Genomic DNA, 23,845 nt, shown 5'->3' on the forward strand with positions numbered 1-23,845 from the left:
CATCATTGGCCTCCACCTTTTAAACCATTCCAGTTTTTTTGTTTTTGTTTTTGAGGAGTATAAATAAGTGAATCTACAAATAACTTAAAAAAATAATAAAATAATTCTAAAAGTGGTAAAGAAGAATGTGAACTATTACGAATAAAACAATAAAAACATCAGTATAAATAAACATCAGATAAACATCATTAGCCAGTACTTAATCAATAAGAAATGTAGTTTAGCTATTTCCACTTCAGTTTATGATAAGTGGATGGCACTGAGTTTGACAGCTTACAGATGTGCTTCAAAAATGCACCACTATCACTGAAAACAGTTAATCTAGTGGCACATTTCTGTTAATGATCCTTATGCTCCTCCAGTTAATACATAAATGCATGGGCCCAAATGTTAAATTATGTGTTGTAAAAAATGCACAGTTATATACAGTGTACACAAAATTCAGGCACCATTTGCAAATCTCTTTCTCTTTCCATATCATTGCACACTTACTTGTGCACACATATGCTCGCTTTATTTTGCTGGAAGTAATCAGGATCACAAGTACTGTGAGTGTGATTAAAACTGTGTTCTAAGTCTGGTCTAATCTAATTTCCAATCTTTCGCCCAGGACTTTCTATTGTCTCAGCTCTTCTGCAGATTCAAGCACAAAAACGCAGACGTAAGCTAAAATAAATAAATAAAATAATAGTAATCTTTACAAATCAGTACCACTTTCTGATTTGTGTCCTCCCACTTTAGAAAGACAGTTAGATGCTTGTAGCTGTTAAAATGCAATCTGGACATGCTGATGATCTCTAGCCATGTGTGACTTGATCTTACGGGCCATCAGTAGATAATCTGTCCAGCTGCATGACACATTTCTTTCTCGCTCTTTCACTCTACTCCTTTCTCCTCCCTCTGTCCTTTTATCCTCCTCTTTAAATCACTGATGTTCTAAACAACCTTGCATCAGACTCTCACTTTCTGTCACTTTGTACACCAAAGCTGCCTTCTCTCACTCTGGCCTTTTAATTATGTCTCTAAAGCCCCTGCCTACAAGCGCTTAGGCTTTGATTACAAGGACCGGCTTTGTATGTTTGACTAAATTAAAAAGTGGAAAAAAGGGACACAAAAAAAAAAATCTCAAGGCAAACAGCATGTTAACAGCAAGATGTGTTCACAATGTAATTTTCCTTTAAGCTCTTAAGTTCAGTGCATTTTAAGAAAAAACAATAACCAGCAGCCTGAACTGGCAAGAAAAATCCTCAAAATCTCCCACGATATTATTTTTATTTATTCTTACAGATGGCACTGAAAGGGGGCTCTTAACCAACAACAAACTGTATTAGTGACTATAATTTGGAATAGCTTTTAAATCCGCCAGGCATGATTTATGAGAAAAAAAGGTCACCAATAAAACACGAGGGTTCCAGACAGCACTCTCACTGAGCTGCTTTCAATTTGTCACTTTTAAAACGCCTCACTAACTCTGTGTGCGGTGTTTACAACTTATCATCATCATTAACTCAGTGGCATCACTGCAAAATCAAAAAAATCATATAAAAATGATCTAAACGTAAAGACACACGCACGCAAATCTGTGTAGACCCCAATATAGTATTGGACTCATCCTCCTCCAGGCTTGCTGCCACATCCACAGATCAGGCTGTGCTAAGAAGATTTCTGTTTGCCAATAGAGTAAATCTTGTCGCTGCTTCTCTAGCCTGCTGAATTTGTGGGTCAGACTTGTCCAAAATGTGCTAAACTTGAGTATCACCACCATGATTTTGTTAAACACTTTTTAAATGTCTTTTTTCAGTAGTAACCCTCTTTTTTTAATTAATTACTTAAATTTTTGTAACATCTTCTTATATAAAATTTTCACACGGTAGATTTTTGTGAGTCAAATCATTTTAAACAAACCTATCAGCTGTTTATATCATATACTACTGGTCAGCAGTACCATTAACCTAATATTGTGCGGGCCCCTGCTCTGACCCACTGAAGCACAGTCACGCCACCTCTGGGGATGTCCTGTGATGTCTGGCACTGGGAGTTTGGAGTCAGTCAGACCGGGATCTGATGAGTTTTGAGGCTGCGTCATCATTGTGATCTCAGCCCTAGCTGTATGACGAGGTGCATTGTCCTTTCAGAGTGCCATGGCGGGAGGTGGCTGGATCTATGGCAATGTTTAGATGGCTGACACGTGTCAAAGTAGCAGCCATACAAAAGCCAAGAGTTAAGGTTTCTCAGCAACAAGGTGAATAGTATTATTTACTTCACCTGTTGGTGGTTTTAAACTTGTGGCTCATCAGAGTAGAAGTGTAATTATATAATATCTGATTTTCCATAGGCTTGCCAATCACATGTTCTTCTTGCTCTAATTGGTATGAAGCAGAGTAATCTTATCGTTGTCTTCCTGAGATTAACCCTGATTTGAGTAAGGGTCATTGCCATTGGCCATCTGGCTCAGAAGCCCTCCTTGTGATTGGCCATATGGCGCCAGAGAGCAAGATTTATGAAGAGCAGAATGTTTAAATTGAATGAAAAATTTCCACTGAATGATCTTATCTGTTGGCACAGACACAACGCCTTCTCGCTATGGCATAGCTGTGGATTTGCAAATCTATACAGGACCATGAAAGACTATGTTTGCAGGTCTGGCAATACTTAATGTAACATTTTTCTTTTTTTGTGTGCGTAGCAGAACACAAAGAAGAAAACCTGACACTTAAGGAAAAGCAGAGACATTTTTTTATCTTTCAGGTTGCGTTTGGATGTTGCCACAAAACATAATGGAGCCAGTCGTTCCCATTTTCCAAGTTCTAGATGTGTTTACACGTAGGATGTGTGAATGCAGCCTTTCACTCTTTTTATTATTTGTGTTTGTCTGCATATATGTATGCTTGATTGGAATTCATCATGACGTGGCTACGATGTGGTTTCCCACGTTAATTTGTAATTCCTTTTAACATTTTGCTTTGCTTCATAAACAGAAATGAAGGAAGAGTAGTGACAACTTAAAAACACAAGACTGAGATTAAAGAGAAAAAGCTGTTTTTTTGGTATATTTAGAACCAAAACTGATTTCATAAGAATTTGGCCCTGTGATCTTCTAAAAGCTTAACCTATAGTTCTCTTTCCGACATTCTTTCTAATGGGGTTGTTTTTCTTGCCCTTCTTTCTTTCTCTAATCTGTTGTCATGCTGGCCTGAGGTCAGTATATTGTTTAGTGTCAGCGCTTCGTGCTTCCTGATATCACATATGTCTAAATCTCTCTAGGAATGTGACATGTGTGTTCACAGTCAATGGCTGGGTCTCCTGGGTCAACGTGACTTTGAACCTTAAGCTGGTTCTTATGTAAGGCTTCATCTATGGGGATGATTAAACATCAGTTTAAATTTCCATGAAGATCAGGTTTTGGACCGACAGCTTTTAAATACCCCAAGAACAAAGAAAAGGAAAAGGTCAATTATGCCACAGGTCTGCTGATTAAAGATTTTTATGGCCCACACTAGAAGACCCAAGTTGATCTCCTCAGCTGAGTGTAGGATTTAATGCCGCAGACTGTGCGTGAGGGTGATTGGTTGTGACATAATCTACGGCTGTAACATCCAGTGCCCAAAGGCCGTAAAATCTCCAGAGCCAACCCCCCCCCCCCCCCCCCCCCCCCCCCCCACTTTATGATGATAAATAAGGAGTTGCTGGGATGCAGTAATCTGTTGTTAAACTTGAGACTTGAAGGCTACTGTGCTGCTTCATCGGCAGTAATAGGTCAAATCCATTGGGATTTCCTGCCAATCACAGGCTCGTGGTGGGATCTTAATAACTTTCCCTTGGAAGCTGATAAAACTGCCTTTTTTTTTTCTTCCGAAATTCATCAATCTGTCGTTTATCATGGTGACACGCAGACATGCAGCTCAAGGAAACAGTGGCATAGATTCAAAGTCCAGGCAGCGTGTTTCTGTGGCAGTATTGTGCTTGGAAAGGGTTAAAGATCCACTGGAACTGCTTTACCCTGTCATAACATGTTGCTGCTGAACTCCATGAAACGTCCTTGTGTGTGATGCATGACCTTAAAGTTGACCCTGTTCATGACAGCTCATTCAGATTAATAAAACTGCAAAATTGTGCATGGGCTTGTGCGTTTTCATAATGAGAAAAGAAAGGCTAAAATGAGCTAAAGTTGATTTCACCAACTCACCTGGCTCACTCATCCGTGTACTCTGCAAATTGAAGATGCTAATTTCCTCTGTAATCACATGCTCATAAGAGCAATCACTTGCCTCCTTGAGACTCTAGTCAAAATGCTAATTAAAACTCGCAGCCCTGCAAATGAACAATTTAGAATTCATTATCCTCTTTTGTGTGTCTTTTTCAGTGTTTGCAGTTTTGCATCTAATTGCCAAAACACTGTGGTGTTACAAAAAATGTCAACATTCCAGCTGGACTTTATCTAATCTTACTCTACAGCTGTTCAGAGGGTGCTATGACTGTTGTCATGCCGTTCAATCCACATGGAATATAGATATTTAGAAACTGCACAGGCAGACCAACTCCACTAGGATCAATATGTACCATGGTCTTCTAGCACATTATCTTTCTGCCTGAGCCCTACAAAAACAACCTCCAACAGGCCACTGGAGTGAATGTTTCTGACTAAGCAATCAGAAGCAGACTTCATTAAGGTTGACCTGTGGGCCCGATATCCTCTAGTTGGGGGCGTCAGGACCACATTGGTATTTGTCATATTTTGCCAGAATTGGCAGGTACATAACTGCTGCCGTGTGCTTTTCACAGATGAGAACAGGTTCACCCTGAACACATGTGACAGCTGTGAAATGGTCTGAAAAAGCTGTGGAGAACATTGTGCAGCTAAAGGAATCTATACCATTGACTGGTCTCCTCGTTTGCCTGACCTAAATCCAACAGAACATCTCTGGGACATTATGTTTCGCTACGTCCGACACCACCAGGTTGCATCTCAAACTGTCCAGGAGCTCAGCGATGCCCCGGTCCACATCTGGGAGGTGTTCCCCCAAGACACCATCTGTTGTCTCATTAGGAGCACTGACATTATCAGGCATGCATACAAGCACATGGGGGCCATACCAACTACTGAGTAACATTTTTATTTGCTGTGAAATGGACTAGCCTGGTGCATCATTTTTTCACTTTCACTTTCAGGGTGTTTTTGAAATCATACGTCTGTAGGTTGATCGTTTTCATTTTCATCCGTTTCTGTGGCGTCCTTTAATTCCTAACACATTCCATATCAGTATATATGTGATTTTTCCTATGGAAATGTGATGTTTTTAAAGTATTCCTTTATTTTTTTTCAGCAGTGTACTAAAGAACAGATCCCTGCTCTTTACAGGGATACAGGCCCTTTCCTTCCTTCCTCCCTTCCTTCCTTCCTTCCTTCCTTCCTTCCTTCCTTCCTTCCTAATGTTTTAAAAATAAGAAACACTTTGAAACAAGAAAAACATGCCAACTTGTGTTTTGTTCTACTTTTCTATTCAGAAAGTTCAAAGCAGGCCAATAAATCTCACCAACAGTTCTTTACTGACTGTCCCTGAGCTTTTTGTAATCCTCCTAAGCTGCCCGTTTTTCATGGAATAGCAAATGTCTGAATATCCTGGTCTTGAGCATTTTGCATCCTCTTGTCCACTTCAGCGTGACAATGAGAACAAGATGTGATTGTTTTGTCATAGAAAGTGTCTCAAAATGTGCTGTGAATAGCAGAAGAAAACTTGTAAATACTATATTTGTTTTAAATAGCCTATTTCGTAAGCTCATCGATAAGTTAATGGAGATGGAGCCCACACATGCACAGCTGGGTTAAGAATGATTTTATCGAGTAGAAAATCAGAAAGTTCTAAAAGCTGAGAAAAATTACAGAATTGTAGTAATGTGAAAGGAAATCAGAAAGATTGAGTATTACTGAAGTAATACTCAACATTACAGTAAATCACAGGGGAATAAAAATCAACAGTACTTTTCTCCTCCTGGAGCAGGAGCACACCTTTTGTTCCACTTTGATCCCCGTCTCTGTCAAACCTCTGCTTTCTAGGTCTCTGATTACCTCAGAAGAAGCAGCCAAGACTAAAGTCTGGTTGCTATGGTAACTGATGTGGATTTGAATACCCTTGATGTGTGGTGAAAGTGTACCTGTATGTGTACTTGTTTGCATGTGTCTCAGTGAATGAGCAGCAGGCAGAGGACCAGAGGACTGGCTGTGTGTGTAACAGCAGGTATGCGTGGAGACTTTGAGTTCACATAGCTCAGGGTGAGGTGGAGTTTAAGCTCCCTTTCCCAACCGAACACACGCTGATAATAAATGATTCACGCAACTCAGAGACAACACCTTCACTTTATAATCAGTCACAGGGGAAAGTGTTGTTTTCAAACACAAGCCCAGAGGATGCAGCTTTGTGAAAGTCCACATGCTGTGTGAGCGAGCATTTATCTCCTGCTGACTTTCTTACCCACCTAATAAATAAGGATTGGCTTTGGTTTGTGTTGCTCTGTGGTTTGAAGCGTGTTTTTGAAGCGTGTCGGCGTGTTTTTAATCTGTTGTAGATTAGCTTCCTAATCTCTACTACCTAGACTTTGGAATAGTCTCCTGCTGTTAAAAAGCAGTTGTTATTTAACAGCTTTCTGTTGAGATTTTTATTGTTAGTAACTGATTTTGATTAATCTTATTATTTTGATTGTGCTTTGTGACTTGTCTTGTGTCTGCAAAAGGTGCTTTACAAATAAACTTCACTTGCTTACTTTTTCTCAGTTTAAAGATTTAGTGTTAAATTAACACTACAGAGTGTCTATATGTGTCCACACTGTTGAGTGTTAAATATAACACTGTTGAGTGTTAAATGAACACTTTTGACAGTGTTGTATTTTTAAAAGTAACCTAGTCAGTTTTCAAGATTTACAATGACTAACACAGAGCAGTGCTGATTTTCTAACACTGGAATATTTCTAACATTTTGAGTTATTTTCCAGTGTTCAGAAAATCAGCACTGCTCAGTTTTATTCATTGTAAATCTTGAAAACTGACTAGGTTACTTTTAAAAACACAACACTGTCAAAAGTGTTCATTTAACACTCAACAGTGTGGACACATATAGACACTCTGTAGTGTTAATTTAACACTGGAGATTTTGCTGTGTACTGTGAATAAGATACAGGTTAATAAGATTTGCGGATCACTGAGTTCTTTTTTTATTCATATTTTATACACCGCCTCACCTTTTTTTGTGATTTTTTTTGTGTGATTGGGTTTGTATAGTACTTGTAGTTATATAGTAAACTGAGGCTTTTTTGTACTATTAACTTTTTACCATAATAGTTTTCCCACGTTGATTAAAAAAGCTAAAATTACATTAATTCAGCTTGAATGTTATTAAATAAGCAATATCAATCCAACGATTAAATACATATTAAAATCTTATACTCTTATATGTTATTACTTGTAACAAGTAGAAGTACTTTAAACTCTTGATAGTACTTATCTTTTTACTTAAAGAAATTTCCCTGTAGCTTCTAAAGGAAAGTCTGAGGAATATCCTCCACTATCAGATCAAAAGTATTCATAAATGGTATAACAACTTAATATATTCAGATTTGTCTGCTTCATTGATTGGTTGTAAAGATGCATTGAATGTGAAAAACAAGTAGAATAGGAAGGTTTTGATACAACTGATCAACTGAAGGGAGAACTGGCAAATGTCCCACTTCTTGTGACAAGCTTCTGATTTAAAGCAAGTACATTCACCTATAAAATACAGTACAAATCCTCCAGTGGATGTGGTGAGTCGTTTTTTGTCTTAAAAGCTAACACATCAAAGGAAAATCTCTATCCCACCTACACTTGGCTTCCATTTCCATCTCTCTCTGGCTCTGTAGCCAGCTTTTTGGGGCTTTAGGTGATGAGTGTCCTTGGTGAAAAATGAGAAGGCTAGAGCCAATGTGTCCATGCTCTCTGCTCTGAATAGGAATTCACAGCAATGCACCGACAGACTTATGCTCAGTGGGCTTTTTGGCACGGTCCCCCCGCCGTGTGTGTGCGTGTGTGTGTGCGCGCGCGCGACTGTCTGTCTGTCTGTCTGGGAGAGTCAGTGCGGCGGCCAGTATCAGCTAATTAAAATTTGAAAAATGGGAAATCCCAATTTAATTCATCCCCATGCCAAACGGGCGATTGGAGGTTTATCATATCACCAATACTTATAACTGATGAGGCACATGCGCAATCAGCTTTCCCTTACAGTCTAGCGCCAACTGAGCTCAATCTTTAAACCGCGAGCAGCTGCAGACTGATCATCCGTTTGTTTGAGGCTGAATCTCATACACCGAGCTGGGCAGGAAAACTGTGCAAACTTCTGATTCTGATGACGAATCAGAAGTTCATCTGCTCTTTTTCGCACCTGAGCCGCTCTCAGTTTGACCAACACGACAAGGATGGAAAGGTGAAAGTTCGGATTTTCTAAATCAGTAGTTTTAACGTGCGATAATCCGTACTACTGACATAAACAGGGGATGTGAGGGACAAGTTTGAAAACAGAAAAACTCATAAAAAGGAGCTCAGCGGCGAGGATGTACGCAGGTAAGAGACATCATCCATATTTTCACACCTTAGAGCAGATCTCTCTTAAGTAAATTTCTTTACTTAAATGTCTGAGGGGAAAAGAGAGAGTTGTTAGAAACGCGTTGTTGGTCTGGTTTTTAGGGGTTTTTTTCTTGGCTGTTTTCTGACATGTTTGTGTAGTTACTTTGTGCAAAGAAATCCGTAATATGACGCAAGGGACCCTGTACAGTACGTTTTTTTCTTTGTTTTGAAAGTTTCTCTTGTGCATCGATTCGTGGTGCTGAAGTAACAGCTCCCCACACTTGCTCGGTGCAGTTACTCTAAAAAGTAAGAAAAAAAAGCATCACGGATTTTTCTTTAAAAAAAATCAAAGTAGGAAATCCGTTTTTCCCCTTTTGCGTCAGCGTGTGGTGGCTCAGTGCCTGGGCAAGAGGAGGATTTGGGCTGCTGTTGCTGCCTCTGTTCCTCCTCTGCACCCACTTAATATGTTCTCAGAGGAAGGGCTGCAAGTAAATTTAACATGCAGCATGGCAGTCAGCCACACATCTTATTTACCTTATTGTACAACAATAATGAATTGAAAACAGAGTCAAAAGTTATAAATCTGCCTGTTTCCCAGGTCACAAGCTGTGACAGGCGGAACATACAGCATGAACGTCCACAGCCTATATTATTACTGCCATTTTATGTTTTGCTTTTTGTCCCTGGATGTGCAGCAACATGCCAACATGCCACTTTGGTGAAAACTCAAAGCAAGTTCTAAGCAGACTGGTGCCCCTGGGCAAGATGATTTATTTGGGTCACATTTTATGTAATAGGTACAAATGTGGTGCAAGATATGATTTCATGAAACGTTTTTTTTTCTTTTTTAATGCATATTTACCATTAGATGTCCTTGAACAGCTTCTTGGCAGACAGCAGTCCCGCCTCTCACCCAGCATAAATCTTGACGAAAAAAAAGGGGATGCAAAGATAAGAGTAAGAGTTAAGGAAGCAGATGGTAGAAGCAGCTTGTTCTCTCGCTCCCAAGCTTTGAACCCCACACCCTTGGCTTTAATATACATTCAAGGATTCTGCTGAGTGTACTGAAACATAAAGCGCAGACAAACAAATCCTGCTAAGCTCCCTTTTCCTTTATTCCTTGATTGTACCTCTCCTTACTGTGATTTCACACACTGTTGACTTCTGTACAGTCTGGATATTTCTCCTATTCATTGAGGAGGGATTTGCACTGGCGCAAAAGATTAAAGGTAAGATTGCAATCTTTACTCTGCTCCTTTGACAAATGGACTCCTTTATACATTTCCATATTTTTCTTTAATTTGAAATTTATTTATTTATTAATTTTTTACACAAATGTGTCCATAACTGCATTTTAGATGTCAGCAGCTTTTGTCCGGATAATTTTTTGTAGGTTTGAATGCCTTGTGTTGCTTGGTTTTCATAATGTGCAGATTCAGGTGCAGGGTCAAAAGCAGTTAACCCTTCTCTACGACCACAGCGTCACTGTGGAAACTGGGTACGAACCACTGATGGCGGCACTTTCAGTTCCCCAAACTACCCAAATACGTACCCTCCAAACAAGGAGTGCCTCTATGTGCTGGAAGGTAACTGATGAGAAGCACACAGCCCTGCTCATTTTACTGATGTGAAAAACAGTTCAGATATTGGGACATATTCTTTTATTGACTCGGATTGGCTCTGCGGGAATCCGATGCCATGAACACATATAAAACCTATTATGTGCAATGCCTCTTTTTCCTCTTTTGTCATTAAAGACAAAACTGTGTTATTTTAATGTATCGTTCATTAACTTCTCAACCAGTAATGATATATAAAGAACATACAAGACAGAGTAATATCTGAAAGGAGCAAACGTGTCTTTCTTGTTGCCGTTTTTATGGTAGCGTTTTGTATTCCTGAATCGCCTCTGACAGTAAAAGAGTGCCAATTGTTCCCCAGCCCTGCCTCGCCAGAGAATAGAGCTGATGTTTGACGAAGTCTTCCACGTCGAGGCGTCATTCGAATGTCGCTTCGACCACATCGAAGTGCGGGACGGTCCCTTTAGTTTCTCCCCGCTCATCAATCGCTTCTGCGGCTCAGCCAGTCCTGGACTCATCCTGTCCAGCGGACGCTTCATGTGGATCCGCTTCTTCAGTGATGAAGAACTGGAGGGGACTGGCTTCCAGGTCCAGTACAGCTTTACTGCAGGTGACTAAAATGCAGTGTGGTGGATGTACCATTTTCACACTGCTCAAAAAACAAATAGCCTTTCGCTGACCAGTGATTCTGTGCTCTTCTTATTTCTCACCCCCAAGATCCTGAATTTCATCTGCATGTGGGAGGACTTTTAAACCCCATCCCAGGTAGTGCAACAGCATGTATAAGAAAACTCATGCAGCTTCAGGTGTACATCTTTAGACTGCCATGTGAAATAAAGTTGTTACTTTCCATCTGATCACATGTCCTCCTTTTTGCTTCCACTTTGTTTCTTGCCAACTGTCGCTGTCTCTGGGTCAGATTGTCAGTTTGAGTTGTCTGGAGCTGACGGTGTGATCCGTTCAAGTCAGGTGGACGAAGAGAACAAAGTGAAGCCAGACCAGGCAGTGGACTGCATCTGGACTATACGTGCCCCAACAAAGAACAGGGTAAGATATTAAAATGGCATTGTTAAATTTGCATTTATACATCCAGGTTTCCATTTCTGCGTTTTCAACTGAGTGATAACTGAAAGTCTGTAAAAAGGAAAAACAGAAAGGAAAGGAAAGGAAAATAAAGGAAAGGAGAAATATTGCTTCTCAACAAAATTAATTTAAGGAGAGGGGATATGATTCATTGGGAACAAAATGACAAACAGTACAGTGGAATTAAAGATGAGTCTGCAGCCTGCAGCTTATTTTGCTTTCTGCTTTCACCCTTCACCCTCTCCATATCTGCTGTGATGTATTTTCTATATTCTTTACATTATTTGAAAAACAAAGCATCCCAAGCATCTTTTTTTTAATATCAAGCAACTACTAATCCGCAGCTTATGCATATAAATAATAAACATGTGCATCGATAATCTGACAGTCAGCTTAAGTACATCTGCAGTAAAGCTGAGTCAAAATGATTTATATCAGAGATGATTCACCTGTCTTCTGTTGGCAAACAGAAACTAGCTGAATTACAAACCCATTTTGTAAAAAGCTGTGAAATGTAAATAGGAAGAGAATGCAATGCTTTGCAAATCTCATGATGTATGTTATTTACAAGAGGACATGTTAAATGGTAAAGAGTTTAAATATTTCATCATCTACAGCACATTTTTAAAAGATTCAGAGAATTTGGAGAAATCTCTGTGCAAGGGACAAAGCTGAAAGCCAGAATTGGATGCTGTCATAGTTTAGCAGATTGAGGATCCAAATGCAGACTCCAAAGACAGGCAGACCTCGATCTTTGGAAGTTGTAGCAAGAACCAAAAATGCTGAAGTCCATTAAGAAGGCAACTGAAAGTTGGGAACACACAGGGAGAGAAACATTAACATACAGACAGAAACAAAGAGAGTCACTAAGCCTGTCTATACAAGCTGACACACTAAGGGCTAATCAGGGGGGTTGGGAAGAGGTAGGAAATGAGGAACAGCTAAAGACAAATTAGAGACAACAGAAGTGAAACTAGAAATAAAACACACAAAAAAGGAAGTCACATACCTACCACAGAGATAAGACCTTAGCACACTCATATTTGACAAAGACATGAAGGTAAAGCCAGGAAAATAAACATGAAACAACTATGCTAAATCGACCCAGACCAGAATACAAATGAAAATAAACTGAAAGGTCCAAGATACATAAAGATCAAGTTTAACAGTCAACTAAGAACCATAAAATAATAGTATTCAGTTAATAAGGCTCAAACTCTGGAACATGACAGATGCCCATTCACTTCAGGCTCTCAGATGGCATTGCATTAAAAACAGGTGTGAGTCCGCCATGTAAATTACTGCACGAGCTCCAAAATCACTGTCTGTGAACACAGTTTGGCAAATCAAAATTTCAAACTATTTTTTTGGAAAACTTGGGCGCTGCTTTCTTTGGACTAAGGAGGAGAGGGACCATCTGTCTTGTTATGAGCGCGGACTTAAAAAGCATGATGAATCTTTGATGGTATGGAAGTGAAATAGTACCTATGGAAGTGGCTGTAAAGGTACCATGTAGATGATATCTTTTTCAGATAAGGCCTTCTATATTTTCAGCAAGACAAAACTAAATGTACTGCACGCATATGTCAACATCATAGCTTCGTAGCAGAATTTCTCGGATGCCAAACCGGCCTGTCTGCAGCAGAGACCTTTCATTAAATCAAAACATTTGAATCATTAAGCAAAAACTACAACAAAGAAGGCCCAGGACTGCTGAGCAGCTAGAATCCTACATCAGGCATGAACAGAACAACATTCCTCTCCTAAAAGTCCAGTAGCTGATCCTGCGCTTCCTAGGACGGCGATCTTTTGGACAGAGATCTCGGATGTTGTTCCTGGGATCTGCTGAAGGCACTCGCCCCGTATGGGGGTACCACTGTTGCCTTCACCCTTCACGTCTTCTTGAGCTCCTCTCTCAGCCCGTGGTACTTCTCGAGCTTCTTGCTTTCCTTTTTCCTGATGTTGTTATCACTCGATAGAGCTACATCTATCACTACGGCTGTCACTACTATGTCTGGTTGGTTAGCCATCACCAGTTTGTCTGCCTGTATCTGGAAGTCCCACAGGATCTTAGCTCGGTCATCCTCAACCTCCCTAGGGGGCGTATCCCATTTTGACCTCAGGACTTCCAGGCCACTTCCAGGCCCTGTAGACTATACCAGCCACTTGGTGATAGTGTTCTATGTATGTCCTTGCCTGCTAGCTCCAGCATGCAGCTGGGGTCTTGCCTGGTGTGGTAGACCCCAGCCTCTATGGATATGGCAGGGATATTGTTCCCAGTTTAAACAGTTGACCTGTTTTTCATGTTTATGGGATTTACAAATCATTGGATTCATTTTTTATACAGCATCCCGACCTTTTTGGAATTGGTTTGTGTGTAAAAAATGAAAAGTGTACACTGTTTCCCTCTCCATTACTCATTCCAGATTTACCTGCGATTTTTGGAATACCAGATGGAAAACTCCAATGAATGTAAGAAGAACTTTGTGGCTGTTTATGATGGCAGTAATGCCATTGAGGATCTAAAGGTAATTCTTTGCATAACATCATAAATATTACTCTGTCTCTGCATGACGCACTAAGTTTGTTGCGCATTACATTGCACTATGCTTTCAGGTCTGAGGTTCTTCTTCTGCTACAGGATTTATCTTTCTTTCTTTGCCATACATGCGCCTTTTTAATGCCATATTTAAATCACAAGTATGTAGCAACTGTTCTACAGACCTTGGCCTCATTGAGTCCGCACATCAACATCCATAAAAGAAAGTGGTGTGTGGTTTCTTGCAGGCCAAGTTTTGTAGTACAGTAGCTAATGACATTATGCTGGACACTGGTGTGGGAGTAGTGAGGATGTGGGCTGATGAGACAAGCCGTCTCAGCCGCTTCCGGATGCTGTTCACATCTTTTGCTGACCGTGAGTGTCTCCTTCAGATTATTCTTTCCCCCCTGCCCATCACTTTGCTTTTTCAGCTGCGATGGGAAAGTACATGTATTAAAGATACGGTGCACATTTTGGTGGTTACTTTTAATCACTGCACTTTATATAGTAAGTCTTAGCAATAGGAAATAATACTAGTTTTGATAAGCATTCTATAGTTGAATCTCTGATAAAATACCCTGACCAGGACATGCCACATTCTTTCTGCTTGTAGCTTTCGATGCTTTGTCAGGTTGTACACATACTTCATATACACTTGTGTTTTTGTTTTAGCACCCTGTATGGGCGGTGCGTTCTTTTGCCACACTAACATGTGCATCAACACTTCTCTGGTGTGCAACGGCATACAAAACTGTGTCTTTCCTTGGGACGAAAGCAACTGCAAAGGTACCTCGATTCTGCTGAAGCCCTTTGGCAGAAATGCTTTCTTTGGTCTGCTGTGATGTGTTATGCTGTGTAATTCTGTCATGCTTTATGAAATGATGGATGTCATGTCTGCCTTTGTTGTGTCACATTGAGTCTCCTTGAGGATCATTATGAAACACACACCGGCTGCAGCAACTACAGAACAGTTAATATCGATGTGTTTCCACTTGGCAGGAAAAGCATAATCTCATAGTTTTGACGCGTTTCCAACTGAAAGGCCTTCAAGGCTTTTTGGCTAATAAGTGGATCTTAAGCATTTCTAGTGCTGGGATGGGTGTTTATCAGTGCCTTAGCTTTTAGTAACTGCTTTGAATTGTTCCTGGCATCCAGAGATACGAATTGTGTTGACACGGGTGGGAACAAGTAAATGACTGATGTACTCTCGGTGCCTTTGAAAGCCTCTGATATTTTTAACTCTTTATGTCATCATCGCTGTCCTCCAGAGAAAAAGAACAAAGGTCTTTTTCACCAGATCACAAAGACTCACGGGACAATAATCTGTGTGTCTACGGGGGTGGTGCTGTTACTCCTAATTGTCTCCATTCTGGTGCAAGTCAAGCAGCCACGTAAGAAGGTATTTAAGAAAATTTGTTGTCGAATTCTTCTAACATCATCCCACTAAATTTTTCTCATAGAAACTACAAATAAAATAGTGTAAAATACTGTCATATTTTAAAGGTGTTGGTTCGTAAGAACAACTTGTTTCCTCGTGCTGACTTCCAGGAGGTGTTTGACCCTCCTCACTATGAACTCTTTAATCTCAGAGACAAGGTCAGTTTTATTGCTTTTACACATTATATTATTGGTACATGTTTATATCATTTTAAAACGACTAATTTATTAACATTGTCCTTCACAGGAGATTTCTTCAAGAGACCTTGGGGAGTTGTCAGAGGAGCTCCAGTCCCTACAAGCGCTCAGGAGGTCCTCGTCAGGATCGCGCTGCATACACGAACACCATTGTGGCTCTCTGGCCTCTATCAACTCCGTTAAAGGCAGCCTAGGGGCACAAGGCCTGGGAAGGGGATCCATGGAGCTTCCACCTTTCAGAGTAGACTTCCAAAACTCCTTGCCTCCCCTAAGAGATTTCAACAGCAGTCTGAGGAAGAAAAGCTGGCCCAGTATGAAATCAGGCCGAATACAGGGCCATCATGGTATGGGAGAGAGAGCTCTGGGGCGGCAGGACAGAGTAATGGAAGAGGATGAAGAGGAGGAGGAGGACGGAAGGTATGATGTGTATGTGCGTAGAGGCGGAAGCCGAAGAGGCTATGAAATGGCCCAGCAAAGATCCCTGTCCATGGACTTTTGAGGAGAAAAAACAAGATCTGCGTTAGGGTAGGTAAACACTGCCTCAATTTTAGGGAGGAGCTTTTCAAATTTACAGGAAAAAGGAAAAAGAAAGAAAACCAATGGCTTGTGCAAGTACACTTTCCTTCTTCTCAGTAAGGCTGGAAAACATAGGCTCTGTTAAGGAGCAACAAGAAGATCCTCAGGCACTGCCAAATCTGCTTATATACTGAAACAGCAAACAGAGAGCTGTTATCAAGTCTCTGACACCGGTGTAAAGGTGAAAGTAAAAGAAAATGCTGTATAGTGTTCTTGTCTTGATGTATTTTGTTGAATACATTTAACTGTAACGCGAATAGATGTTGTGGAAGTATGTTTTGAGTCAGTGTGTAGAAGAAGTGTGATTACATTTTGAGTATTAGTGAAAAAACTACATTGGTTAAAAACAATAAGGTAATTTCCGCACCTCTGACTTAGGAAAAGTCAGCTCCGAGTTAAAGTCGGTTTTAGTTTTGCTGAAGGAAAGTCTGGTTGTTCTGCAATCCCCTTTTGGGCACGTTGCACAGGTACACAGGTTGGAAATTTTACAATTATGTCAATCTTCAGTGACACACCTGACCTTATGAAAACCAGAAAACAAGGTTTCTTTTTACAATCTTTAAAAACAAATGGGTTATCAGACGTTAACACAGTGGGGGAAAAGCCAACATAGTCCTGTTAATTAGCAAGGAGGGTATTTAGGAATTAAACCATTTAATAAGAAATAAAACCATGTGAGTACTGACCTCAAAGAAAGTGTTTGAATGGAGAAAGTTAGACATGGTTTGCCTGGTTTCACAGTGGATCTAAAATGCTGTATTCCAATGTTTTCATGTGTTGTGATCTTAAACACAGTGTCTCTGAAATTCCCACAGAACCTCTTACATAACCTTGTAGCTGGCACAGACCTCATTTGGAAAGCCTTGCGGTGTAGTCAGCATACCTCTGCGGTTCATTTGTCATCCTCAAAAAAATTCACTGGACCAATAATTAATGGGGCAACATAGTTTGTCTGCAAAGACAAAAGCCTGACAGTGCATTCTCAGTGCTAGTGTGTGTGCTGGTAACACAGTGTTATACAATTCTCATTTGACCTCTAAGTATAGACTTATAAACTCACGATTAAAGAATTCCAGTTAAGTTTCTATGCACTGGCTACTTTGTACACAATAAAAGCTATGATCAAACAAGTGATAGATAACATAAATGGGTCAGTCATGATAATGTACTCTGTTTTATATGCTTCCATAAGTTGACCTTGTTTGTAGGGAATATGAATTCTCAGCTCCGGTACACAGTCTTTTTTTCCTTTTTTTATCTCAAGATCCATGAATAGGCACGATATCTGGAACACCTCAGGTAATAAATGACTCCAGAGAAATAGGTCAAAAGGTACAGCAGATCCAGGATTATTGCTATATAATAACTCTCTGTGTGACAATAGTTAAGCCTATCTTCAAAGGTGTGTCTCATTCTTTTCTCAGTTTGATCAACGCTGGGAAAACATCTGCACTAAGGAGCTAAAGAAGTTTAAGTTGGGTTTTTTTGTCTGATTTTTTTTAGATTGTTACAAGCCCTGTGTGCTTATAGTCACCACAAATAGTTTGAAAGCCATAATCATTTGTTTGTTGTTTTTTTACTACTTTTAATTCATTTATAAAAACATTTTTACTTTGTCACAGTTGGTTATGCTGATTCCTTTCAAATTAAAACTGTAATATTCTACAAACACTTTTGCTTATGCTTCATGATATCCATCTATCACCTGCAGGTGAGTGTCTGGCCTTCGGTACACAAACAACAATGCTTGACCAGAACTGAACGTCAAGTTTACTTTTAGATTGCAGTACAGTAGGTCAGGTGATAACTTACATTAGAGCAGCAGGTTGGCATGCAGTCTTTCCACCATTCAGAGTTTCCAGAGACAGACAAGAAGGCTTGGGAAATGTTTATAAAAAATGTTTACTGTAACGATGATTGGAAAGAATGACGTCTAACGTGTTTAGCACAGTGATTGCCTTGTACTACAGACGATGCTGAGGAGTCAAGAATAAAAAGCACTTTATTGATCAAAATAAATAAATGTGGTAAAACATAATAAAATAGAAATCAAACACACAAATAGGTCTGTAATTTTAAAATAACATCTTTATAAATCTTTAATAAAACTATACAAGCAGTTTTTGGCCCCATTGATAAGAAAACGTGCTGCTGCATTATGACTTAGTACACGTCAGCATCAGCAGCTGAAAATGAAAATACAGCAACAGCTTGTTTAAAGTCTTTGAGTTTCCTTCATCACTTTGTTTGGTGTTTTTTCATCTTCAGTCCACAAAAAAACTCCTTTCAGTCTAAAGTGTGCAGGCAGACCAGGCTCCTAAGGCCAGAATGATGTATTGCAGCACGACATGGTCCATCCATGTGTTTATAGTCCAAAGCATTAAAGCGAGGTCCTCAATGACTCATCAAAAAAGGGCATGTGATTATAGGCCACCAAGGGTGTGCTCTCTCCAAGAACAGCCTCTGTGAAGTTGGGCCTTCTCCAGGCGTACACCATGCTGTTCAGGAAACCTTGTAGAGACACGCTGGCAGCCTGCAGTAAACAAAAGCAATATTTTAGCCTGCAAATCTGCCATCTGAGGACGTTTTAACCTACTCATTGAAAATCTGTAACTAAAACATACCTGTATCATATAAACACCAAATAAACTGTGTTGTTCAACCTTCGTTCTCATCAACAAGGTAGATAGCAGGATGAGGAAAAGCGCTACAAGAAGAAGAAACATCAGTTTAATTTTGTCTTAAAGTTGATATTTACATTAGCTTTGTGCGTGCGTTTGTGTACCTGGTGCCCAGCAGATTAGGATGACTGTCACCATATTCCTTGAAGTAGAAATTGCTCTTTTCATTCTTCTTCTTGAACGCCCATCTCCCTCCACTGGAAAAAGCCCCTCCGGATCTCGTCTTTCATACCACTTACCAACCTTATAGTAAATAATCTGAACCACACCAGGAAAAAAATATTTGTTTTATCAGATTACACTGGTATTTAAACTTGTTTGTTATGTTACAGCAATGTGATTGTTAGTAACTCACAGAGCAAGACACCAGCACCGGTATCACCACAATGAAAAGAAAAGCTCTGATGAAAACGTCATGGATTATCTCCTGTGGGCAAAAGAGAATTATGTATCAAAAATATGCATGCACAGTGCATTGCTTATACAAAATGTAATAATGCTAAAGAGCATTATTATTCTGTTAAACAGAGACTATATGCACACACACTACAACAGAGGCCTCGATAAAAGAAAGTGTGTTAAAGGGTTTCATAAGACAGCTGTACACTCACAACATCTGAGCAGGACTCCCTCCAGACGTGCAAGAACAAAATACAACTGTGAAAAAGAGAAAATCAAAAAAGGTCAGAAACACAGGGGAACAGACCCATTTCACTGCTGTGACGTCTTTGAAAGATTTTGAAGGAGGCTGAATCTCTGGGTTGTGTGCTCACCTGGTGCAGTACGTGCTATCGTTACTGAAGACCCCATTTGGCAAGCTGCTGGTAGCTGGAATCAGCAAAGTAGCTTTCATGAAAGGAGTGAGCACATATGCTAAGTAAAGTGCAAGTGGGATCAACCTGTTATATTGGGCAGAAGATAGAGTAGAAGAATTAAATTGTGCACACATGGGATACCATCTGGTGGGTTAGGTAAAAACTAAAGCATTCATTAACCCTTTATTGACCGTGGGCCCACCGGCGGGCCCATTTTACAGGTAAATTTGAAGGGCCGGTCAATAAAGGGTTAATTCATTTATTTTTTTAAAAAGTGGTTAAAACTTACCACACAATGGCATACACAGGTATGACTATTTCTGGTCTTCGACATGTATTCTGCAAAACAAGCAAATGTCAGTGAATCTGGTTTCTGGACAAATTATGATCACCAGACGCAGCAAATGCCTCACCAGATCGCCCTCATCATCCGCTGGTCTTTCTCTCCATCCTTGGATTGCATTCTTTGACTTCCAGGCGTAAACGACCACCAGCAGGAATGAAATGAAATAAAATGTCTGGAACAAAACACAAAGAACAACACAAAATGTGACAGTTTTACCAATAAAGTAATTTTAGATCAAGCATTAATATTTACCTTAGAGTAAATGTCAGTTAAATATAATTTATGTGAATACTGATGAGCTCTGGTTCTCAGAGAACAACAACTTTATACTTGAAGAAGATTTCTCAGTTGGTTATGCTGATTCTCAGGACCAGTGTCCAACAAACGTGCAAGATAACCTTTATCTTTACGAGGACGATCTTTATGAAGCAATGTGAGGACATTTTATTATTTGATTTTACATGTGCTGCTTGTAAAATGAAATGAAATATTTTTTTCTTTTTTAAACATGCTTCTTTGTATAAGAAGGATATGAAGTATAAATACAGCTATTTATTTAAATGTAAATGTAAGGTACAGTAAACCTCTGCTGACATACCTGCAGACATAAAAATAAGATGCTACATTAGCTGAATTTTGAAATGTAGGGTGATATAAAAATGATTTAAAACCATGCTCCTTTAGTATTTGAAGTGGATGTTTGTTATCTTACAGCAGGGGTCCCCAACTCTAGGCCTCGAGGGCCAGTGTCCTCCAGGTTTTAGATCTCACCCTGGGTCTACACACCTGAATCAAATGATTAGTTCATTACCAGGCTCTGGAGAACTGCAAGACATGTTGAGGAGGTAATTTAGCCATTTGAATCAGCTGTGTTGGATCACGGATACATCTAAAAACTGCAGGACACCGGCCCTCGAGGCCTGGAGTTGGGGACCCCTGTCTATAGCATGTAAACTAAATTTGGAATTTAATAAGTCTGTTGGAGTGCATAAAGACTCTGAACCCCAAAATAAGGTAACCTTAAGTTAGGAACCGAGTCAGTTCTTTTTTTTTCTTTCTTTCTTTTTTATATTGAACTCTTAAAAAGGTTAAATATTTTCCATATCTGCATTTTGAAAGAATTCCATAATCTGAGCTAGAGGAATTTGAGAGTTTGGTCCTACAAAACATTCTTTTCTTTTCTTTCCTTTTTCTGTTGCTTTTACGTACAATCAATATCTACTGTCCTTAATGCTTATCAATCTAAATTCTAACGAGAACTCAAAAGACTTTAGTCAACCGAGTTCACAATAGACGTTGTCACTTAGAATTTTATGCTGAGAACAACTGTTATGAAAAGCATGTGGAGCTCCTCCTCTCGGTCTGAGGGAAGAATGTGGACATGTTTGCATAACAGGGAACGTGACACAGCAAAACTGCTCACTATGTCATTTTATAGAGGCAATATAAGGAACACATGTTTTTGATTTACTTTATTGCTTGAACTACGTGATATGTCCTCGGTGCCTTTAGAAAACGTTATATTATTAGACAGTAATCTGATCTTTTACTCTGTAAATGTTGATTATTATAGCTGGAAGTACCAAAAGGAATGTGAAACCACCTTAACTTTGATGACTTGTTTAAGATTAAACTACTCCCCCACCAAAACGCAATCCTGTTAATGATTTATTTGCGGTGGTAAAAGCCCGATCAAACAATGAAATAAACTATTGCTCACCAGTGACAGCGGTAGGCCATATTGGCAGATGACTATACTGTTGTCAGGGGGTATTTTGTTCATGACACTCGTGGACATCAAGATCAGAGCAGCCAGGAGGTCGGCGAGAGCAAGCTGCACCAGGAGGTGTACCTGCAAAACAGTACGCATGAAGGGTTGTGCAGTGTTGACAAACTACATAGTTCCTTATGCACAGTAATAATTAATTTCATTAAATAATCCATTAGTAATGCGTACACCTAGACTCACCTGTTCTTTTAGATGCTGCCATCTTGCTATGGAAACCACCAGGACGGAGAAACTCCCAATCACACTGATGTTAATAAGAAATATGTAAACTATTAAATGACCGCAGGTATTTATTTGAAGGAAAGTTTAAAAGAAATGAACAACTAACATTGAGCCAAACCACAGTTCACTCGAATACTGCTCAGGTTACATTAACTTTTCATACCCTTTATTCAGGTAATACCACTATTATTCAACCTTAAAAGCCTTCTGTAGCAAGCAGAAGTCTTACAATGAAAATGTTACTTAGCTAAGAAGTATTGTAACAATGTAATAACTATTAGTATTAGTATTAGTATTAAAAGAAGTCAACAGTCCTGAAAAATGACACCGTTGCATTAATGCATATAATTATTATTAGTACTCATGCAAGATCAGGATTTTCTTGCTGCATTAACTTAAAGTATAGCTAATCTTAACTACTCTGGGTAAATATAGGTAATGCTTAGATTTTTAAATGTGTTAAAACTTTAAAAATCTGAAAAGGAAAATCGGCAGCTGTCACAATTGTAATGCCAACATCTTTTGTTGTTGTTTGTTTTTTATATGAAAGATAACTCAAATGATCAGCAAAATGATTCCCATTAAATTTTCTGCAGCAAATGGGTGAACTTATAATTTTATAAAGTAAATAAAGTTGATAAATGCAGATAAATAGAAAAGTTCAATATTTGCCTTTTGAGAGGTGGAGTAGAAATAGAAAGTGGCGAGAAAAGACTAAAGTACGATATCTCAGTTTAGTGATAGTGATAGACTAAATTTGCTTACATCCAGGTTAACATCACAAAGCATGATGACTTTTTTGGGGGTAAACAGACATGTTGCCACATGTCTTAGACATGCGGCACCATGTCAACAACAACATTTACAAACAATGTAATTCATTAAAAAGTTCCTCTCTCCCCTATTCTTGCTTTGCTTTTGTCAAGAAACAAAAAGAAACACGAAGACTCTTCAACAAAGGGTTAGGAGTATCATTGATCTTTAAGGAAGTGTTTAAATTACAGGTATCATCTACACTAAATAACCTAAAACTCAAACATATCAGACAATGACGATGGATTATGTAAGATAACTGAGAGAATTCAAAGAGAAAGTCCCTCTGCATGGTGCCCTGCTGGTCTCAGTTGATTTAAAAAAAATGAGAAACTGTCATAAAGGTAATAACATGCAAAATAAAGTTTCTTGTGTTTGCTATGATCATATTTACAAAACACATTGTTACATAATTCATGATGATAATAATATGAGGAAGTGCATAGGAGTACCTGGGAGTGAGTAAAACTATGTACACCGTAGAGAGGACGTCGATCTGAAAGCAAAATTTGGAAATGCCTGTGTCATTTCACGGATAAAAGATTTTATTATACAGTTCTTTTTTCTAAAAATAAAAAAATAAAATAAAAATTGATTAAAGCCCATTAAAAACAATAAATGTAGTGCCTACCTGAGCTCCACTCAGCAAAGTATTTAGCTCCATCCTGAGAAGTAAAAAGTCACATTCGGCATGTGCACAGCTCCATAACCTGCTCTCATTACAGGCCAATGAAAATGTGACTTCTTTGTGTATAGAGTGCCTCTATAAAAAAGTGCACCTTGTCACATGTTGTGACTCCACCTGCTTGACTCAGTGCGTGTGTGTGTTTGTGTGTATTTGTGACAATACTTGGTAATCCCCAGGTAGAGTGGAATTAGTTTGCGCCTTACTTGATGCCTTCCAAGATAATGACCCATTTAGAAGATATAGTAAGACAATGAAACTGGAGTTTCTCTGTACTCTTTGGGGTTTTGCCCTCTTCTGATTATTGCAAACTAAGAAAATAATAGAGAAAGTCTGAGCAAAGTTTTGCATCCCTAACATTCTTCAGTAAAGGTGTCATGTCTTAGTCTAGTATAAAATGAAAGCATACAGTAGAACAAATATTTTTAAGGTTTTCATGGAAACCTAAATCCTAATCTTATTGACTTAGTCCACAGCTGAAAACACATGTG

The 23,845-nt window shown here is 39.2% G+C and overlaps 2 protein-coding genes across 3 annotated transcripts; one reads left to right on the forward strand and one right to left on the reverse strand.

Moving 5' to 3' along the window:
- The first annotated feature begins 8,169 nt into the window (after positions 1–8,169).
- neto2b (neuropilin (NRP) and tolloid (TLL)-like 2b) lies at positions 8,170–17,620 on the forward strand. Of its 2 annotated transcripts, none has more exons than XM_063479820.1 (12): positions 8,170–8,587; positions 9,763–9,819; positions 10,024–10,176; positions 10,532–10,780; positions 10,888–10,935; positions 11,090–11,217; positions 13,680–13,781; positions 14,041–14,167; positions 14,465–14,578; positions 15,061–15,191; positions 15,296–15,388; positions 15,477–17,620. In XM_063479820.1, exons 1-12 carry the CDS (start codon positions 8,578–8,580, stop codon positions 15,924–15,926), a joined length of 1,662 nt encoding a protein of 553 aa, XP_063335890.1. In that variant the 5' UTR covers positions 8,170–8,577; the 3' UTR covers positions 15,927–17,620. The 2 variants fall into 2 exon arrangements, with proteins under 2 accessions (XP_063335890.1, XP_063335891.1); XM_063479821.1 differs by having other exon boundaries at positions 8,174–8,587; positions 10,071–10,176.
- A 105-nt stretch (positions 17,621–17,725) lies between these two features.
- Positions 17,726–23,333, reverse strand: si:dkey-30c15.2 (uncharacterized protein LOC558938 homolog). Its single transcript, XM_063480401.1, has 10 exons — positions 23,301–23,333; positions 23,122–23,165; positions 21,815–21,878; positions 21,566–21,697; positions 19,815–20,017; positions 19,296–19,341; positions 19,040–19,111; positions 18,789–18,942; positions 18,628–18,710; positions 17,726–18,536 (listed from the first exon to the last, which is right to left on the reverse strand). Exons 1-10 carry the CDS (start codon positions 23,331–23,333, stop codon positions 18,384–18,386), a joined length of 984 nt encoding a protein of 327 aa, XP_063336471.1. The 3' UTR covers positions 17,726–18,383.
- Positions 23,334–23,845: the final 512 nt, after the last annotated feature.

This window comes from Pelmatolapia mariae, linkage group LG7 (assembly GCF_036321145.2).
Source record: "Pelmatolapia mariae isolate MD_Pm_ZW linkage group LG7, Pm_UMD_F_2, whole genome shotgun sequence".
Lineage (NCBI taxonomy): Eukaryota > Metazoa > Chordata > Actinopteri > Cichliformes > Cichlidae > Pelmatolapia > Pelmatolapia mariae.